This window comes from Molossus molossus, unplaced genomic scaffold (genome assembly GCF_014108415.1).
Source record: "Molossus molossus isolate mMolMol1 unplaced genomic scaffold, mMolMol1.p scaffold_m16_p_5, whole genome shotgun sequence".
In the NCBI taxonomy this organism is placed as follows: Eukaryota; Metazoa; Chordata; class Mammalia; order Chiroptera; family Molossidae; genus Molossus; species Molossus molossus.
Window position 1 is genome coordinate 37617338 of NW_023425388.1, and position 15551 is coordinate 37632888.

The window sequence follows — 15551 nt, forward strand, 5'->3', positions numbered from 1 at the left end:
TCAAACTTCAAGGACCTAAGGTAGAATTCAAGTATGCCTTCTAGGAAACATTTTTTAAATAAAATCAAATATGCTAAGTGTATTAATAGAGTCCAATGTGAGGGGAGAGTAGAGGGAAAACTCACTTTCTGGAAGTGACCAGGAAATGAAAATTTTGATGTCCAGTGACAGCTAATTGGGTTAAACGTTCATCAGGTGCTTCGATTTTCCTTCATTATTTTTTGGGGGGGGGGGCGGGAGAGCGGTCTCTTTTAAAGTGATTTAGTGTTTTGTACCAGTTATTTTAAAAATGTGCTCCGTTTTAATATTACCAATATATTAATGAGTACAACATGAGTATAAATTTTGCTGGTCATTAGAATATATTTTAAGATAAAGACCAGAAAGATGAATCAGCAAAATGAAGGTAAAGAACTAAGTCCGGCCCTGGCCAGTTCGGCTCAGCCATTAGAGCGTCAGCCTTCGGACCAAAGAGTCGTGGGTCCAATTCCGGTCAAGGGCATGTGCCTCAGTTGCAGTTCCGTCCTGGCCCTGGTTGGGGTCGTGTGGGAGGCAAACAATTGATGTGTCTCTCTCATATTTATGTTTCTCTCTCTCCCTCCCTCTCCCTCCCACTCTAGCTGAAGATAAATGGAAAAATATCCTTGTGTGAGGATTAAAACAAAATAAAACAAAAAACGACCAAGTCCACGCTTCCACCTGCTCAAATTCAACATCACTTCTACTGTTTCCCTGTATCACTTTGGACACTTTTAAATAGTTGTAGAGAAGAAAGAATCTAATGAATTATTAAACACTGAAACCTTCGTATTGATCTAAATGTTCCTCCCAGAGTTATGAACGTGCGCCTGCATGTTTTTCAGAGAGTAGACCAATAACCTCCATTCTCAGGCTCCTCCGCTCCCGTGTCTGCTCCTCTGTCCACCCAGTTTTCCATGTTGCACTTGGCTCCCCAAATACCCTTTCTGATGGCATCTCTGCTTCCACGAGAGAAGACCACCACTCATTTCCAAAACAATGGATATCTGGCTATAATATCCTTTTGAGAGGAAGATGAGAAAAATATTTGAAAATCATGTAGTATTATTTATTTTTATTATTGGGTTACTTTTTTCTGGAATTAACAATGGCACTGATCACTGGAAATTGTGGAACATTCCATTTATCTTAGCTCTTATACCAAGTTAGGAGAAAGGGGAATCATGAACCAGGAAGAATCTGATACAAAAATGTCTCCACTGTTTTGAATACTCCCAGGCTGCCTGCAGTGAGAGGCATGGCCACGTCTCAGGGCACTGAGTAGTAGCTTTTGCAGGCTGAAACAGAGCAAGGAAGCCAGACCCAGGACTGTTCTGTCGAGTGTGAGGTGATGGTCATTTTACCCTACAGTTTATCCTCAGTAATAAATCAAAGTTGGAATAAATTATGACCTGGCCTAGAAGGAGCTTTTTAAAAATGGGGTTACGTAAAATATTTTAGGAGCAACACTATTTTCTAAACACCTGAAATCTGGTTTTACTTTGTATTGTTAAAAATAGGACTAAATGAATTTTTTACTTTTTATCTGAAGTTTTAAATTTGTTTAGACTTAGATTTGGTCACCAATAAAAATATCCATTATTCTTTTTCTTAATATGGATAGTAAAAGAGCAGTTTGGAAAGTCTCGGGTTGAGAGTTCTAATTCTGGATAGAGGATAAATACTTCCAAGTCATCTGATCAACCTGAGCCGCTGTCTCTTTGGGGACAATGGGGGTCAGAAATGATAAATGACAATGCAAGTCATAGCTTGGGAATCAGGAGGGACCAAAACAGATGTGACAAGGAACAGTGCTTTGGCATGATGCCCATTATTACGACAATTCTGGAATTGTGATGGTGATGACAATTAGAACACCCCAGTGATGTTACCTTTGGTGGAATGTCTTCTTCCTGTCGTAACCAAGAGCTTCGGTCAAACTTCTCAATGCGGGTCGGGAGAGGAGGGTTTTCCGAGGTGGGATCCGAGTTCTGGCGTGGCATCTCAACCCGGTGCGACGTGACGTTCAGAGCCTCCTGAAACCCGGACAGGCCCTTGGTGGGCTGCTCATGCACTGACTGGGAGGCGGTCAAGGCAGGTCCCGGGGATTTTACAGCTACCAGATGTGGGATCTAAGCATCAAAGCAACACCAGAGCAGGATTATTAGAAGCAAGAGGAGATCAGCTAGTACTTCACACGGTGGAAGAGAAAATAAAGTTTTAGGACACAAGGCTTGGTGCACAGAAAGCCCATCACAGCTATCTAAGCATGCTTTGCAAAGCTCTTCAAAATTTTCCATTTAGAGTCATGTGTAGGACTGAACCAGGGTTCCTGGCCAAAAGTTAAATCATTTACTTGATAAGAAGTCAGTGAAATAAATAAGTGTGATGATAGTAACATTAACAATTTTAAGTGAACATTTATTGATCAGCAATACATGTATATGTATTTCTCTTCTAATATTAGAGATGCCATTCTTTAAAACCCCTGACCTTGACTTTAGAGATTGCTCTTGTGCTGTAAAACAAGAATTGCTCCGGATATATTACTTCTTATGAACTCACTAAATGCACCATGAGGCTGACACAATTATTTCCCCCATTTTACACATGAGAATGAAAGGTGCAGGTGCAGAGAGGTTAGGGACAGCCTAGATTTCACAGCCAACGTGTGCCAGGGCCTGGGCTGGAACCCGCGCCTAGCCCCACAGTACACCTAGCTGCTGTGCGCTCCTGCTTTGTGATGAACTGGCTCTACACCTAGGATATCATATACGTCTTAACTCCAGGGCATTTCTTTTAGGGTTGCAAGTCTTACAATTTGGCACGTAGTGATATTTTTCATGTGGGAAAGACATGCAGTCTTTTGGTGGAACTCTGGCTCTTTAAGGCAAATCATTAAAATCTAAGTTTCAGAGTACCGTTTACCCTTAGCACTGCTCACACTTCAGTCAATGCCATGTAAGCCTGTCTCCTCCTCCATCACGAAAGTAGGCTCCCTGGAGAAAGGAGCCACGTGTAACATTGTATCTCCGAGACTAGCACTGTGCCTGGCATGTGGAAGATGTTCAAAAAGTCTTGGTTGAGGAAACATCTAGAATGTTTTCTAAATTCAGTTGTTAATTCAACAAATATTCATTTAATATCTGCTTTGGATAGGAACCTATCAGACCCTGTTTGGCCTGAAATCTGTGCCTATACTTCTGGGGGGCATTTTCCCAGCACCCCTCCATAAGACTGGCCCCCTTCTTCTTGCCCTTATGGTCTTACCCTAGAGCAGTTCTACCCTGGCCTCTTCACTCCTTTAACCTGAAATGTTATTATAGTTCAGAGAAAATCCCAGGGCCTAGCTCAGCTGAAGGTTATACTTCCACCAGAATAAAACTGCAACCAAACTTACATTAATGTTAAATATCATTAAATATATTCAATAATAATGTTACAACAAAGTATAGTTTAAGAACATGTCACACAAAACACAAACCTGCTTAAAAGAGCCAAAGATAACAAAAATCAAAACCTCTGCAAAACACGAATCCTACTAGCTATCATGAGTGATCTATATTTCCATTTCCTAGTCACTTTCATGAAATTTCATAAATTTTTCCTCTACTGTCCCCTTTACAGAGCAAAAGTACCCTAAAAGGTCAAAGTTAGGGGTTTTAAAAGAGGAAGTTTGTGTATTAACAGAGAAGTTCCTATAAAATTCATCCCATGAAGGTCAGGTATAGAATTATATGCAAATGAAAACAACCAAAGGCAAAATATGCTCAGCTGGCTGGTGCTGAAAAGTCTTGGACCTCGTATGCTAAAGGCAAACTTAAAGCCAAGAACCCTTGATTTTAGCACTACCCTTTCGGACTCTAGTTCAAATAGCATCACATGGTTCAAAGGCAATCTCAAAATATTTTGTGCAAGTGTATATGCCCGGAAGGAACTGAAGACATTTGGGTGAAAATAGCTTTATTGCCTTTATTTTTCGGGACACTGTATACTTCATATTTCATTTTTTGCAATATATAATATTAAAAGTCTTCTAAAACCTCCAGAAACTTCATCTCTTTCAAAAAGTGGAGCAGCATTTTTCTAGCTCAGAACAGTGGTTCTCAAACTCCACCTGAGAATCACCTGGAGGGCTTGTTAAACCACAGGGGGACACACCCCACTTCAGGTTGTTGATCAGCAGGTGTGAGGTGGACCCGAGAATCTACATTTTTACCAAGTTCCTGGGTGATGCTGATGCTGTGGCCCAGTGACCACACTTTTGGACGACATGCTGTTATCCAGGTCCATTTAAATTTTCCAGTTTCAGAATCATACCCAAATCCCAAGGAACAAGAGATAATATATCAGTTTACATATATCAAAGGTCTATATGAATTTTACTCTGGAAATTAAAACTAAAAAGGTTTGTTCCCACCTCACAGAAAGTTCTAGGGCTCTCCAGAAAGGCTGGTTTACCGAGTGACTTTGTGGTGGGCTCAGAGTTAAGGATGGCGTTTTTCCTTTCTCACCCTTTTCTCTACCTTTCGAATTTAGTGGGGTCTCCTATATCACTGCAGATTCATATTAATGGCCAACATTTCACTGGGCTTGTACCTCACCATGTTACAGTCCCCTGGACTTTTAGCAGGTTTACCTGCCTCTCTGTTGAAATGTCCAATGAACAAAAGGGAGAAGGTACCTGTGGATCAACTGGTCTGAGCATAGGGGGGGTACGAGCAGGCTGAACCCCACTGATACTGAAGGACTCCGACCTTGGGGGTAGGTTGGGGTCAGATATCCTGTTGGCAACTTTGTGCGGCATGGCAGGGGAGCTCTGCCGGTTGAGCCTGGACCTCTCTTCTACCTGGAGACAGACAGACAAAAAGAGAGGGAGAGAGAGAGCTTCAATGGACAGATGGATAGAAGCTGACTTACTTCCTAGCAAGGGTTTTCTGTAGTCACCTGAGCAGCCATTTTTCTGTCCCTCTGATCCGTTCATTTTTCAAGGAGCCAAACTCTCCATGTCTGTTCTGCATCAAGAATTTATGAAAAAGCTCTTTTCTGTTAGAGTAAACACTATCGTGGAAAACACAGAACCCTTAAGCCAACCCCCTTCCCTTACCCATTACCTTGAGCTATTTTAGTTAGCTGGGAATATTGGACCTGCTGAAGAATTCATCGTGCAGTGACTGGGATATTACCTAGCTGACTGGTCACAAAGCCACGGGGTCAGGGAGGGAGACAAAGGGAACTATGGCAGGCATTCAGATGGCTTGGGAAAACAGAAAATTGCTCTGAGCTGACTCACGAGAGGGAGGGGAAGAACATGGGAGGGCTGACGAGGGACTCAAGCTGAGCACACTAACCCTCCATTTCTCCCCTTTCCCTACTGACAGGCAAGTGGGCGTTACAGGAGCCCTGCTTAATCCCATCTTAACCAGACTACCTCTATCATTTCCCTTTTCTCCCCTGAAGGCCCTTTCTTTCCAGTTCTCTCTCCCTGCCCCCTAGGATACATTCCTGCTCCTCATTCTTTCCCTTTCCAGCCGGGACTCTACGGTTTCCCTCGCCCTGCCTCCTCCCCATTTCTCCACACATGGTCTTCGTGCTCCCTCTCCTCCTCTTCTCTCCCGCCTCCCACCCTCTCTGGTCTCTGGCCAAGTGCTTGTCACTCTCGTTCTTCCGGGTCTCCCTCAGCCCAAAGTTGATGACGACTGTGTGTTTCACAGGGAAGGCTCTCAGCTCCAGTAATGCCCTTCGTGCCCGCAAGTCATCCTTCATACTTATTTGCAGCAGACTGTCACAGAGGAGGATTTTAAAGGAAAGTTTAGAGAAACAAGAGGTACACTGAAAGACGATTTAAGATTGTCATCAGCTTCAAGAGGTCTATGACTTTTCTTCCAGACCCATCTTGTCTTTTTTCTTTCTTCTTCTTCTTCTTCTTTTTTAGCAAGATACAAAATAACTAAACTTAATATATACATGTGTATGGGAACCCTGCATACATGAGAGTCAGAGACCCCCCATGCACGAGAAGTTCAGAGACAGAAAGGGGGGTTGAGGTGTACAAGGCATCCTGAGTGTGGGATGAGGTAATGCACCTGGGGGCTTCTAAAGGTCATTGTAGGATGATGAGAGCAGATATTTAATAAACAGAAGTGTGCTCTGCCCTATAGATAGGTCAAAAGAGGTCATCTCTGATAATCTATTATGAGCAAGGCCCCCCAGCTTAAATTCTTCTAGGTAGTTAAGGGAGGGGCAGAAGTTTCACTTGAGTCTGAAGCTAAAATTGCCTTTAATCCAAGGTAATCTGTACACCACTGCGGCACATCTTGGGGTGGCTTGTTCTGAACCCCCACAGCTCCCTCCTCTGAAACTTCCCTGGAAGTTTCATATTCCAGATGTTTATCCTTTCCTTTCTAAGGGTCAATTTGACAGCTATACTTTTCAAACCCGCCAGGTAACTAACTCTCTTCTGACTCACTGTCTGAGGATTGCAAAGGCCTATCACGGACCCCCACGCAGGTCCTCAAGATGTGTTTGTATGCAGCAGCTTAGAGTCTTGATTCATTCTGCTGTCTGATTTGAAATAAATTTTTTAAAAGTTACTATTTCTCATCTTCCATACTCCAGTCTGAATTTTCCTAGAAGCAGACTCAGTCTCATATGTAGAATGAGTCTACTTTTTATACGTTCATATTGACTGCAAACATTTTAATATAAGACATGCCACAGAAGAGAAAATTGCCCTCCGCCTCTCTCTCTGGGGGTCATTTGAAGATCTCTCCCCCCACCATGGCTGTGCGGGGGACATACAATTGGCATCCAGTCGACTTTGGTTTGTAAATTCCATGTTCCAGAAGCTCACCACATACCAAATAGGATTAGCTGGGAAAAGCCAGGAATATAAACCAGAACACATATACTTTTGTACGTGGGTGTGCAAAGTATTCCAACAGTAATGACTATTTGGCTACTGCACTTAGTGAAAGCAAAGAACACAGCCAGCTTTGAGATAAGACCACCAGAAACAGAACGGCTGCAAAGACAAGATAGGCAAACTGAGACCAAGACATGGGATGCATTGCTTTTCCAGAGCCTAGACCCTGAAAAGAAGGTGACTATTTCCAGACCACTAGAAATAGTCAAATATTATTTCTAGGGAAGATCATTATTAGATAAATCACATATCCCAGCATCCCTTACTACCCAAACTCCCACCATCCAAACCACTGCTGTCTGAACTCAGGAATCCAAGAGATTCAGACACATTTTCAGATAAATACCTGGCTATGCAAACTACAGCCCCTTCTTACCTCACTTTTAGCAACCAAATATATTCAGGGAGTGAAGAATACTCATCATTATTAACTTTTAACTGTAAAATATCCTTAGACAGTTTTAAGTACACATTTAGATGAAGCAGATTAAAAACAACAGTCAAAACATCTGCCCCAAAGATTCCATCTTGAGCAAAGAAACCATTTTGGAGGCAAAGAATTCTTCTGGCAACTGCCAGCAACAAGGCTCCAATAAAGAAAACAGCCTTGGGTTCGGTTCCCGCTAAGGGCGCGTACCTCGGTTGCAGTTTGTTCCCGGCCCTGGTTGGGTCGTGCGGGTGGCAGCCACTCGATGTGTCCCTTTCACGTCGATGTTTCTCTCTCTGTCTCTTTCTCCCTCCCAGTCTATCTGAACAAAAAATGGAAAAATGTCCTCGGGTGAGGATAAAAAAGAAAAGAGCTCTGCCTCTAACAGGACACAAGTCACACTGGCCCCAAAGCTGCCATTAGAAGTGAACAGAGTGGAGAGCGGGGTGCTGATATCCATGGGTGACTGATGGGTGTGATTGGTCATGTGCAGATGTTACTGATGTGCTTCCAGTATTTCCTATGCTTTATATAAATTACTTTACAAATAAATAAACAGATTAAGGTTCTATAGACAGACGAACGAACAAATAAATAAGTGTTGGTGAGAATTCTGAGAATCAAATTCCTATATGTTGCTGGTGGGAACGTAAAGGGTGCAGTTGTGGGAAACAATTTGGTGGCTCCTCACAAATCTAAACAGAATTACTCTATGGCGGAGCATTGCACTGCTAGACATATACCCCCAGTCTGTGAAAACAGGGACTCAGATACTTGTACACCCACAGTCACAGCAGTTCACAATAACCAGAAGGTGGAAACAACCCAAATGTCCATCGACTGATGAATGGATAAAACAAAATGTAGTGTATCCAGAAAATGGAATATTATCGCCATAAAAAAGAATGAAGTAGTGATACCAGCTACAGTGTAGATGAACTTTGAAAACATTATGCTACCTGAAAGAGGCCAGACACAAAAGGTATGTAATTCCATGTAAGTGAAGTATCCAGACTAAGTAAATTCACAGCGGGAAAGCAGACCGATGGATACCAGAGCTGTGGGAAGGGGAAGGAGGAGTGACCGGCTTAATGGTATGGGATTTCCTTTGGGGACATGGAAATGTCTTGGAACGAGGCAGAAAAAAATTAGTTTACGTACTAAATCCTACCATTAGTGTGTTTCAGTCTATGCCATTGTAAAATATATGTCATAAGTAATCTCCTGTTACACTTTGCAAATTATGCCAGAATGGGTCCAGTGTGCTAAAATTTCTTGGGTTGGAGTCTGTCCAAAGAAATGTGAAAATCTGTGAGAAGGGTGTGACAGGAGGCACCTGGCAACTCACTTTGTCTCAAGAAAACTTTGTCCTAAGGCATTAGGAAGATGATGCTGTCCACTGCGTTTGCACCAAAGAGACAGCATAAATATTAGAAGAAAGATACTCAATCAAACATCCTAATAACAGTTTCAGATGGACAGAGGAGAAGCTGAGCGTGTGTCCAGGTCAGGCCCTTCTGATTATTTTGATACCTGTCTCCTGATTCATTACATCACTTCCCCGCATGTCTACTCACTGAATGAGAGACAAAGTAATAAACTGCTCCCATAATAAGGAGATATGTGAATAAAAACTGGGGTACAATAAAGATATGTTTCAATCTTTCTTGAACAATACTAAAAAAAATCTATCAGCTGAGCCTCTACTCCAATCTCGTGTTGCCAAGAAGACATAAAATACCAAAAGTACCACCAAAAAAGAGTGTTCTAGTAGCACCAGACAGTGTCAAGGTGCAGGACCACACCAAAAAAAGAAATCTGTTACAAAATATTTCATATTGTCGATGAAGGCATTGTCAATGAATATAGAGAACAAGATTAGAATAGGCTCATCAATACTATAACAATTTTTTCTTACTAAAAGGATCTTTTTGACATCAAAACTAAAATAACTTTGGGGAGGTTTGGGTCACCTCTGCAGAAATGCTATACTATTTATTATAGCATTATAGGGAGAAAGAAAAAAAGTAACTGGTCTCAGAAATAAAATTCTTCTGCAGGCAGGGCTATGTTGTCCACTGGGTACTATAGGCATGATGTCTAAGGCCTCTGAGAGGTATAAAAGCTCACAAATACAAAAGACCTGAAAATAAATTTGTTGATTACACAATTTCAAAAAATTTTTCAAAAGAAATAAAAATATATTTAAACATGTATAAAAGAAAATACATCAATATCAATTGTTAAATTGCTTTATATACTTGAAAACAATTTATAGATTACAATGTCTCACTTAGCAATAATGAATACTGGCTGAGAGAATTTCAAAACAAAATTATAGACTTCTGGTCAAGATGATGGCATAGGTAAACGTGGTGTCGTGTCCTCCCATAACCACATCAAAATTACAACTAAACTATAGAACAACCATCATTCAAAATCACCTGAAATCGAACTGAATGAAAGTCCTACAACTACGAAATTAAAGAGGCAGCCACATCGAGACTGGTAGGAGGGGCAGAGGTGGATGTGCTGGTCCCACACTTGTGTGTGGCGGATAAAAATCAGGAGGAAACCTTGGCTGGGAAGGTTCTCCCTGAGGACTGAGGGGTCCCTGTCCCACACCAAGTGCCCAGCTCAGGGCTCCAGTGCCAGGAAGAGAAGTCCCCATCACTTCTGGCTGTAAAACCAGAAGGAACTGAGGCTGAGGGAGGCTGAGGCTGCTGGAGCCCCAGGCAGCTCCTTAAAGGGCCCGTGCATGGACTTACTCAGATTTGCTCCCTTGAAGCTCGAAGGGGAGGCAGCTTGAAAGGCACCAGAGACATACAGGGAAGAACTGAGCTGTTTGGCCTCTGAACGACGGCTGGAGAGGCAGCTTTCTCTCGGACAGGTGCTGGCTGAGGCCTTTGTTCCTTTGGTGAGCCCTTTCCCAGATGGGACTCCAGTAACCTGGCTCACACTGTTTGCCCCACCCTGGTGATTCCCTGAGGCCCTACTCTACCCAACCTTTGGGCCCATCCAAGCTGTTTTCAGTGGCTTTGCCACAGGATTGGCCTGTCTTGGATTCTGCTTCAGTTTCCTAAAATCTCTCAAACAAGCAGCATCTGGTCTCAGCGAGCCTCATATCTCTCATTGAGTGGCCCCAGGCCTGGCACTAGAAGCAACCAGCCTTGCAAGATTCACAACTTGGCTTATCCTCGGTACCTCCAAGCCCAGCAACCATCTGCAGATCACTTTGTAATTTATGCCAGGTGTCCCCAGGTAGAACACAGGCAGTGGCTGACTTTGCGCCAGAGCCCACACACCCAGTGGACAGTTTCAGACCACATCAAAACACCACCACCCAACCACCTCCACAAGTGACACACTCAATGAGTGGATGCAGTGGGTACCAGAGCCCTGCTGAAGTAAGTCTTCCTCTGGGTGGTGGGCCCTGCACAGCTGATCCTCCAAGGTAGTCAGAGGCCAGTGGTCAGTGGGCAGAGCCAGTCCTTGCAGCTGATCAGCCTGAGTAAATCCCTCCCATTGATGTGCCAATAGCAATCAAGACTCAATTACAACAGAAGGGTGTACAGTCCACTTTAGGAGTGTACACCTCGAGGGCACCCTCGACATAGGGTGGTCAGGGAGGCTGTGCTGATGGATCCTACAGGACACCTACAACAATAGGCCACCCTACAAAGCCTAAGAGATATAGCAACTCCACCTAATACATAGAAACAACTACAGGGAAGCAGCCAAAATGAGGAGACAAAGAAGCATGCCCCAAATGAAAGAAAAGAACAAAATTTCAGGAAAAGAACTAAACAAAATGGAGATAAGCAATCAATCAGATACAGAGTTCAAAACACTGGTTATAAGGTTGCTCAAGGAATTTGGTGAGACATTCAAGGAACTTAGTGAGACCTTCAAGGAACTTAAGGAGACCACTAAGGAACTTAATGAGAACATCAACAACATAAAAAAAAGTCAGAAATGAAGGATGCACTAACTAAAATAAAGAATGATTTACAGGAAATCAATAGTAGAGTAGGTAAAGCCAAGAAGCAAACCATCAATTTGGAATATAAGGAAGCAAAATCACCCAATCAGAATAGCAAAAAGAAAAAAGAATCCAAAAAAAAACAAGAATAGTGTAAGGAGCCTCAGGGACAACTTCAAGTGTGCCAACATTCACATTATAGGGGTGCCAGAAGGAGAAGAAAGAGAGCAAGAAATTGAACACCTAATTGAGCCATGACCAGTTTGGCTCAGCAGTTAGAGCATCAGCCCATGGACCAATGAGTCATGGGTTTTACTCGGGCCAAGGTTAAATACCTCGGTTGCGGTTCGCGGTTTGTCCCCGGCTCTAGTTGGGTCATGGCTCTATCACATTGATGTTTCTCTCTGTGTCTCTCTCCCTCCCTCCCTCCCACTCTCTCTGATGATAAATAGTAAAGTATCCTTGGGTGAGGATTTAAAAAAAACAAAATCCTATTTGAAAAATAATGACAGAAAACTTTCTTAATTTGGTGAAGGAAACAGACTTACAAGTTCAAGAAGCACAGAGAATCCTGAACAAGATGAATGCAAAGAGGTCTACACCAAGACACATCATCATCAAAATGCCAAAGGTTAAAGACAAAGAGATAATTTAAAAGCAGCAAGAGAAAAGCAGTTCGTTACCTACAAAGAAGCTCTCATAAGACTGTCAGCTGATTGAGTAAGATGGCTACTGTCCTTAGAGGGAGTGATTCAGCAAAAGACTCCCATTGCCCTCTCACCTCTCCAAGCTCCCGAGTTTCCACAAAGTTCCAGTCCAGTCTACCCTCCTCTGCCAGAGTCCAAGATAGAGTGGAATAGAATGGGGGAGAGAGAGAAAGAGAGAGATCAATGTGAGAGAGACACATTGATTAGTTGCCTCTCCCACAACCCCAATGGGTCCAAGGATCGAACCTGCAACCCATGTATGTGTCCTTGACTGGGAATCGAACCTAAGACTTTTTGGTCCACAGGAGGATGCTCTAATCACTAAGCCAAACTGGCCAGGGTACTACTCACCAGTTAAGTGTACAATTTGATGGCTTTTGGTATATTACACTATTAATTTTAAAAAATTACATTAAATTATATGTAACATAAAATTTGTCATAAAAAAAAAAAAGACTGTCAGCTGATTTCTCGCAAGAAACTTTGCAGGCCAGAAAGGAATGGCAAGAGATATTCAAGCTGATGAAAAGCAACAACCTACAACCAAGATTACTTTATCCTGCAAAGCTATCATTTAGAATTGATGGACATATCAAGAGTTTCCCAGACAAGAACAAGCTCAAGGAGTTCATCACCACCAAACCAGTATTATGTGAAATGTTGAAGGATCTTCTTGAAGGAGAAGAACAAAAATATGAACAGTAAAATGGCAATTAATACATATCTATCAACAATTGAATCTACAAACAAAATGAGAAAGCAGAACAGAAACAGACTTATAGATAACAGAGAACTTTTTGTTGCTTGCCAGATGGGAGGAAGATGGGGGATGGGTAAAAAAGGTGAAGAAATTAAGAAGTACAAATTGGTTGTTAGACTCATGAACCTCAAAAGGAAGGGGAGAGGGCAGGATGAGATAAACCAAAGAACTTCTATACATATATGCATAACCAATGGACACCGACAATAGTGTGGGGAAGGCAGGAGGGTGGTGGGATTGGGGAGGAGGGGGTCAATGGGGGAAAAAGGGGGGGACATCTGTAATACATTCAACAATAAAGATGAGTTAAAAACACACAAAAAACAAAATTATAAAAGTAATTTTAAAAATGTTGACAGGAAAAATATATTTATTATGTCAAATGAGTACATTTTAATAATATTTTATATGATATAGGGCCTGTGGGGTCTATAAGGTCTTAGAAGACCTTACTTAAGAACTAAAATGTGGTGACTTGAACACAGTTGTATGGGAATTCCTTTTTATTCCATCTGAACAAAACAGTTTTAATTTTTATCTTTACTGGTAATGCTGGAGAAAGACTAGTCAACAAATAACTTAAAACAATTTTTTTTCTTTATTGATTTTAGAGAGAGAATAGGAGAGGGAGAGAGAGATAGAAACATCGATGAGAGAACATGGGTTGGCTACCTCCTGCATGCCCTCCAGTGGGGACTGGGCCCACAACCTGAGCATAAGCCCTGATCGGGAATTGAACCAGCAATCTCTTGGTGCATGGGTCAACGCACAACCACTGAGCCACACTGCCTGGGCAACAAATAACTTTAAAATATTTTTTTAATTAAATTTATTAGGGTGATATTGGTTAATAGGATCATATAGGTTTCAGGTGTGGATTTCTAAACAAATAACTTTTAAGTGCTCATAAAATACTTTGCCCTTGCCCTCACTGGCCACATAAAGAGTTGAGTCATCTTGTCCTTTGGCAAAACCACATGGGCAGGTGGTTACTGAGTAAGATTGAGGATATTTCTTCTGTGGGGCCCCTCCGATGACAGGGAAGACTCATTCATATGAAATGCTTAACATGCAGTCTTGTCTGGACAACTTTTCCAAGAGAAGTCCTGACCATGACTCCAGAGGAAGATACTCATCCTCATATGAATGAAGCACCTAACTTAAAAACAACAAGGCACCTCTTAAGCTGAAACAGGAAATACAGATGTAGGCATCTATCACTGGGGAAGGCGGGGACAGCACGTAAACTGCTCCTGTAAAATCCACACCAGACACAACAGAGGCAAAACACCTATTTCTTGTGGGTGACAATGGCCTTGGGAACACAGTGTGAATATACTGAATATGATATTCAATTTGCATCTGTCCAGTGCAGTGTTCAACGGCACACTCACTCACATGATCGCCCAGGACCTTCGCGACTGCAAGGGGGGCCGTGCCGTTGGGGAGCTGCATCTGCAGGAGGCTACGAGACCTGTCCCCGGTCACACAGTAAGGAAGTAGAAGAACTTGAACTCAGACTCCTTACTGCTTCCTTCTAGGTCTCTCTCAAGTTAAATCTTAGGAGAGAGAAGCAGAGACTGAGGGAAGATTGGAGCAGACCTGCAAACTCTCGAAATGGCAATTTAAGAACCTCATATATAAAATAACTCATATAGCCTTGGCCGGTCTAGCTCAGAGGTTAGAGCGTCGGCCTGTGGTCCAGAGAGACCGGGGTTCGGTTCCCGCTAAGGGCACGTACCTTGGTTGCAGTTTGTCCCCGGCCCTGGTTGGGTCATGCAGGAGGCAGCCCCTCGATGTGTCCCTTTCACGTTGATGTTTTTTTGTCTCTCTCTCTCTCCTTCCCACTCTATCTGAACAAAAAATGGGAAAATGTCCTCGGGTGAGGATTTAAAAAATAAATAAAATAAAATAACTCATATAAAGAAAACACATCAGCATAGAGCAGAGAAAACCAAGAGGAGAGGAGTTCTTATAAACAGGGATTTCAAAGTCCAATGCGCTGATGGGACATAAGGAGACATCCTGGCCCACTATTTGCCAAAGAAAACCATGGACAGATGACTGGCATGCATCACAGAGAGAGAACATGAGTGTTAAAAAAAATTAAAATACAATCTCATGTTGACAGATCATTCTGTCACTGCCGTGTGTTGGTGCAAAAAAAAACCCCACAAAAAACAAGTATGGGGGTGGGGTAGGAAGGCACATACAGTGGCAGCCAGGTCCAGACAGACACAGACAACTGTAAGGAAAGGAATCGGTTCCATTGTAAGAAAAGGAAACTTCACCCTTTACAAACTGACAGTGAGAAAGAGAAAGACCCCCACATATTGCTGATGTTTAACAGAACATCACACTGATGTTTTCACGGAACAGATCTTGACTTCCACCCCAATCCAGAAATGGCAGAGAATTTGAACGGGCCGTGAATACCCCTCCTCTTCCTAGACACATCAATGCTTCTTTCTGGCTAAAGTCTGAGAATCAGTTAATGTGACAGTCAGGACAGAGAGATCCTCAGTAAAAGGAGAGCGGAAGAGCTCAACACGATTTGCAAATGATCAAGTATTTTTATGTGTTCTTACCACATCCAACAAACAGATGAAAGAAGTAATGAGAAATGTGATGAAGCCTTATGTTTCACAAAACAAAACAAAAACACAGAGGAAGAGGCCTTATGACCACATTACATTTCAAGGACATAATGTCATATTGGAATAAGGAAGAGA

General features: G+C 42.4%; 1 protein-coding gene across 9 annotated transcripts in view; it reads right to left on the reverse strand.

Annotated features, from left to right (window-relative positions):
• The window catches only part of TNIK (TRAF2 and NCK interacting kinase), a 360673-nt gene that overhangs the window by 59346 nt on the left and 285776 nt on the right, over positions 1-15551 (reverse strand). For 5 of the 9 annotated variants that reach the window (XM_036242362.1, XM_036242361.1, XM_036242360.1 and 2 more), the window contains 2 exons: positions 4703-4867; positions 1911-2150 (listed from right to left, as the gene is read on the reverse strand). In XM_036242362.1, the coding sequence (XP_036098255.1) occupies positions 1911-2150; positions 4703-4867 (405 nt within the window). The remainder of the gene's footprint in view (positions 1-1910; positions 2151-4702; positions 4868-15551) is intronic. The other 4 variants (XM_036242368.1, XM_036242367.1, XM_036242364.1 and 1 more) reach the window with 1 other exon arrangement.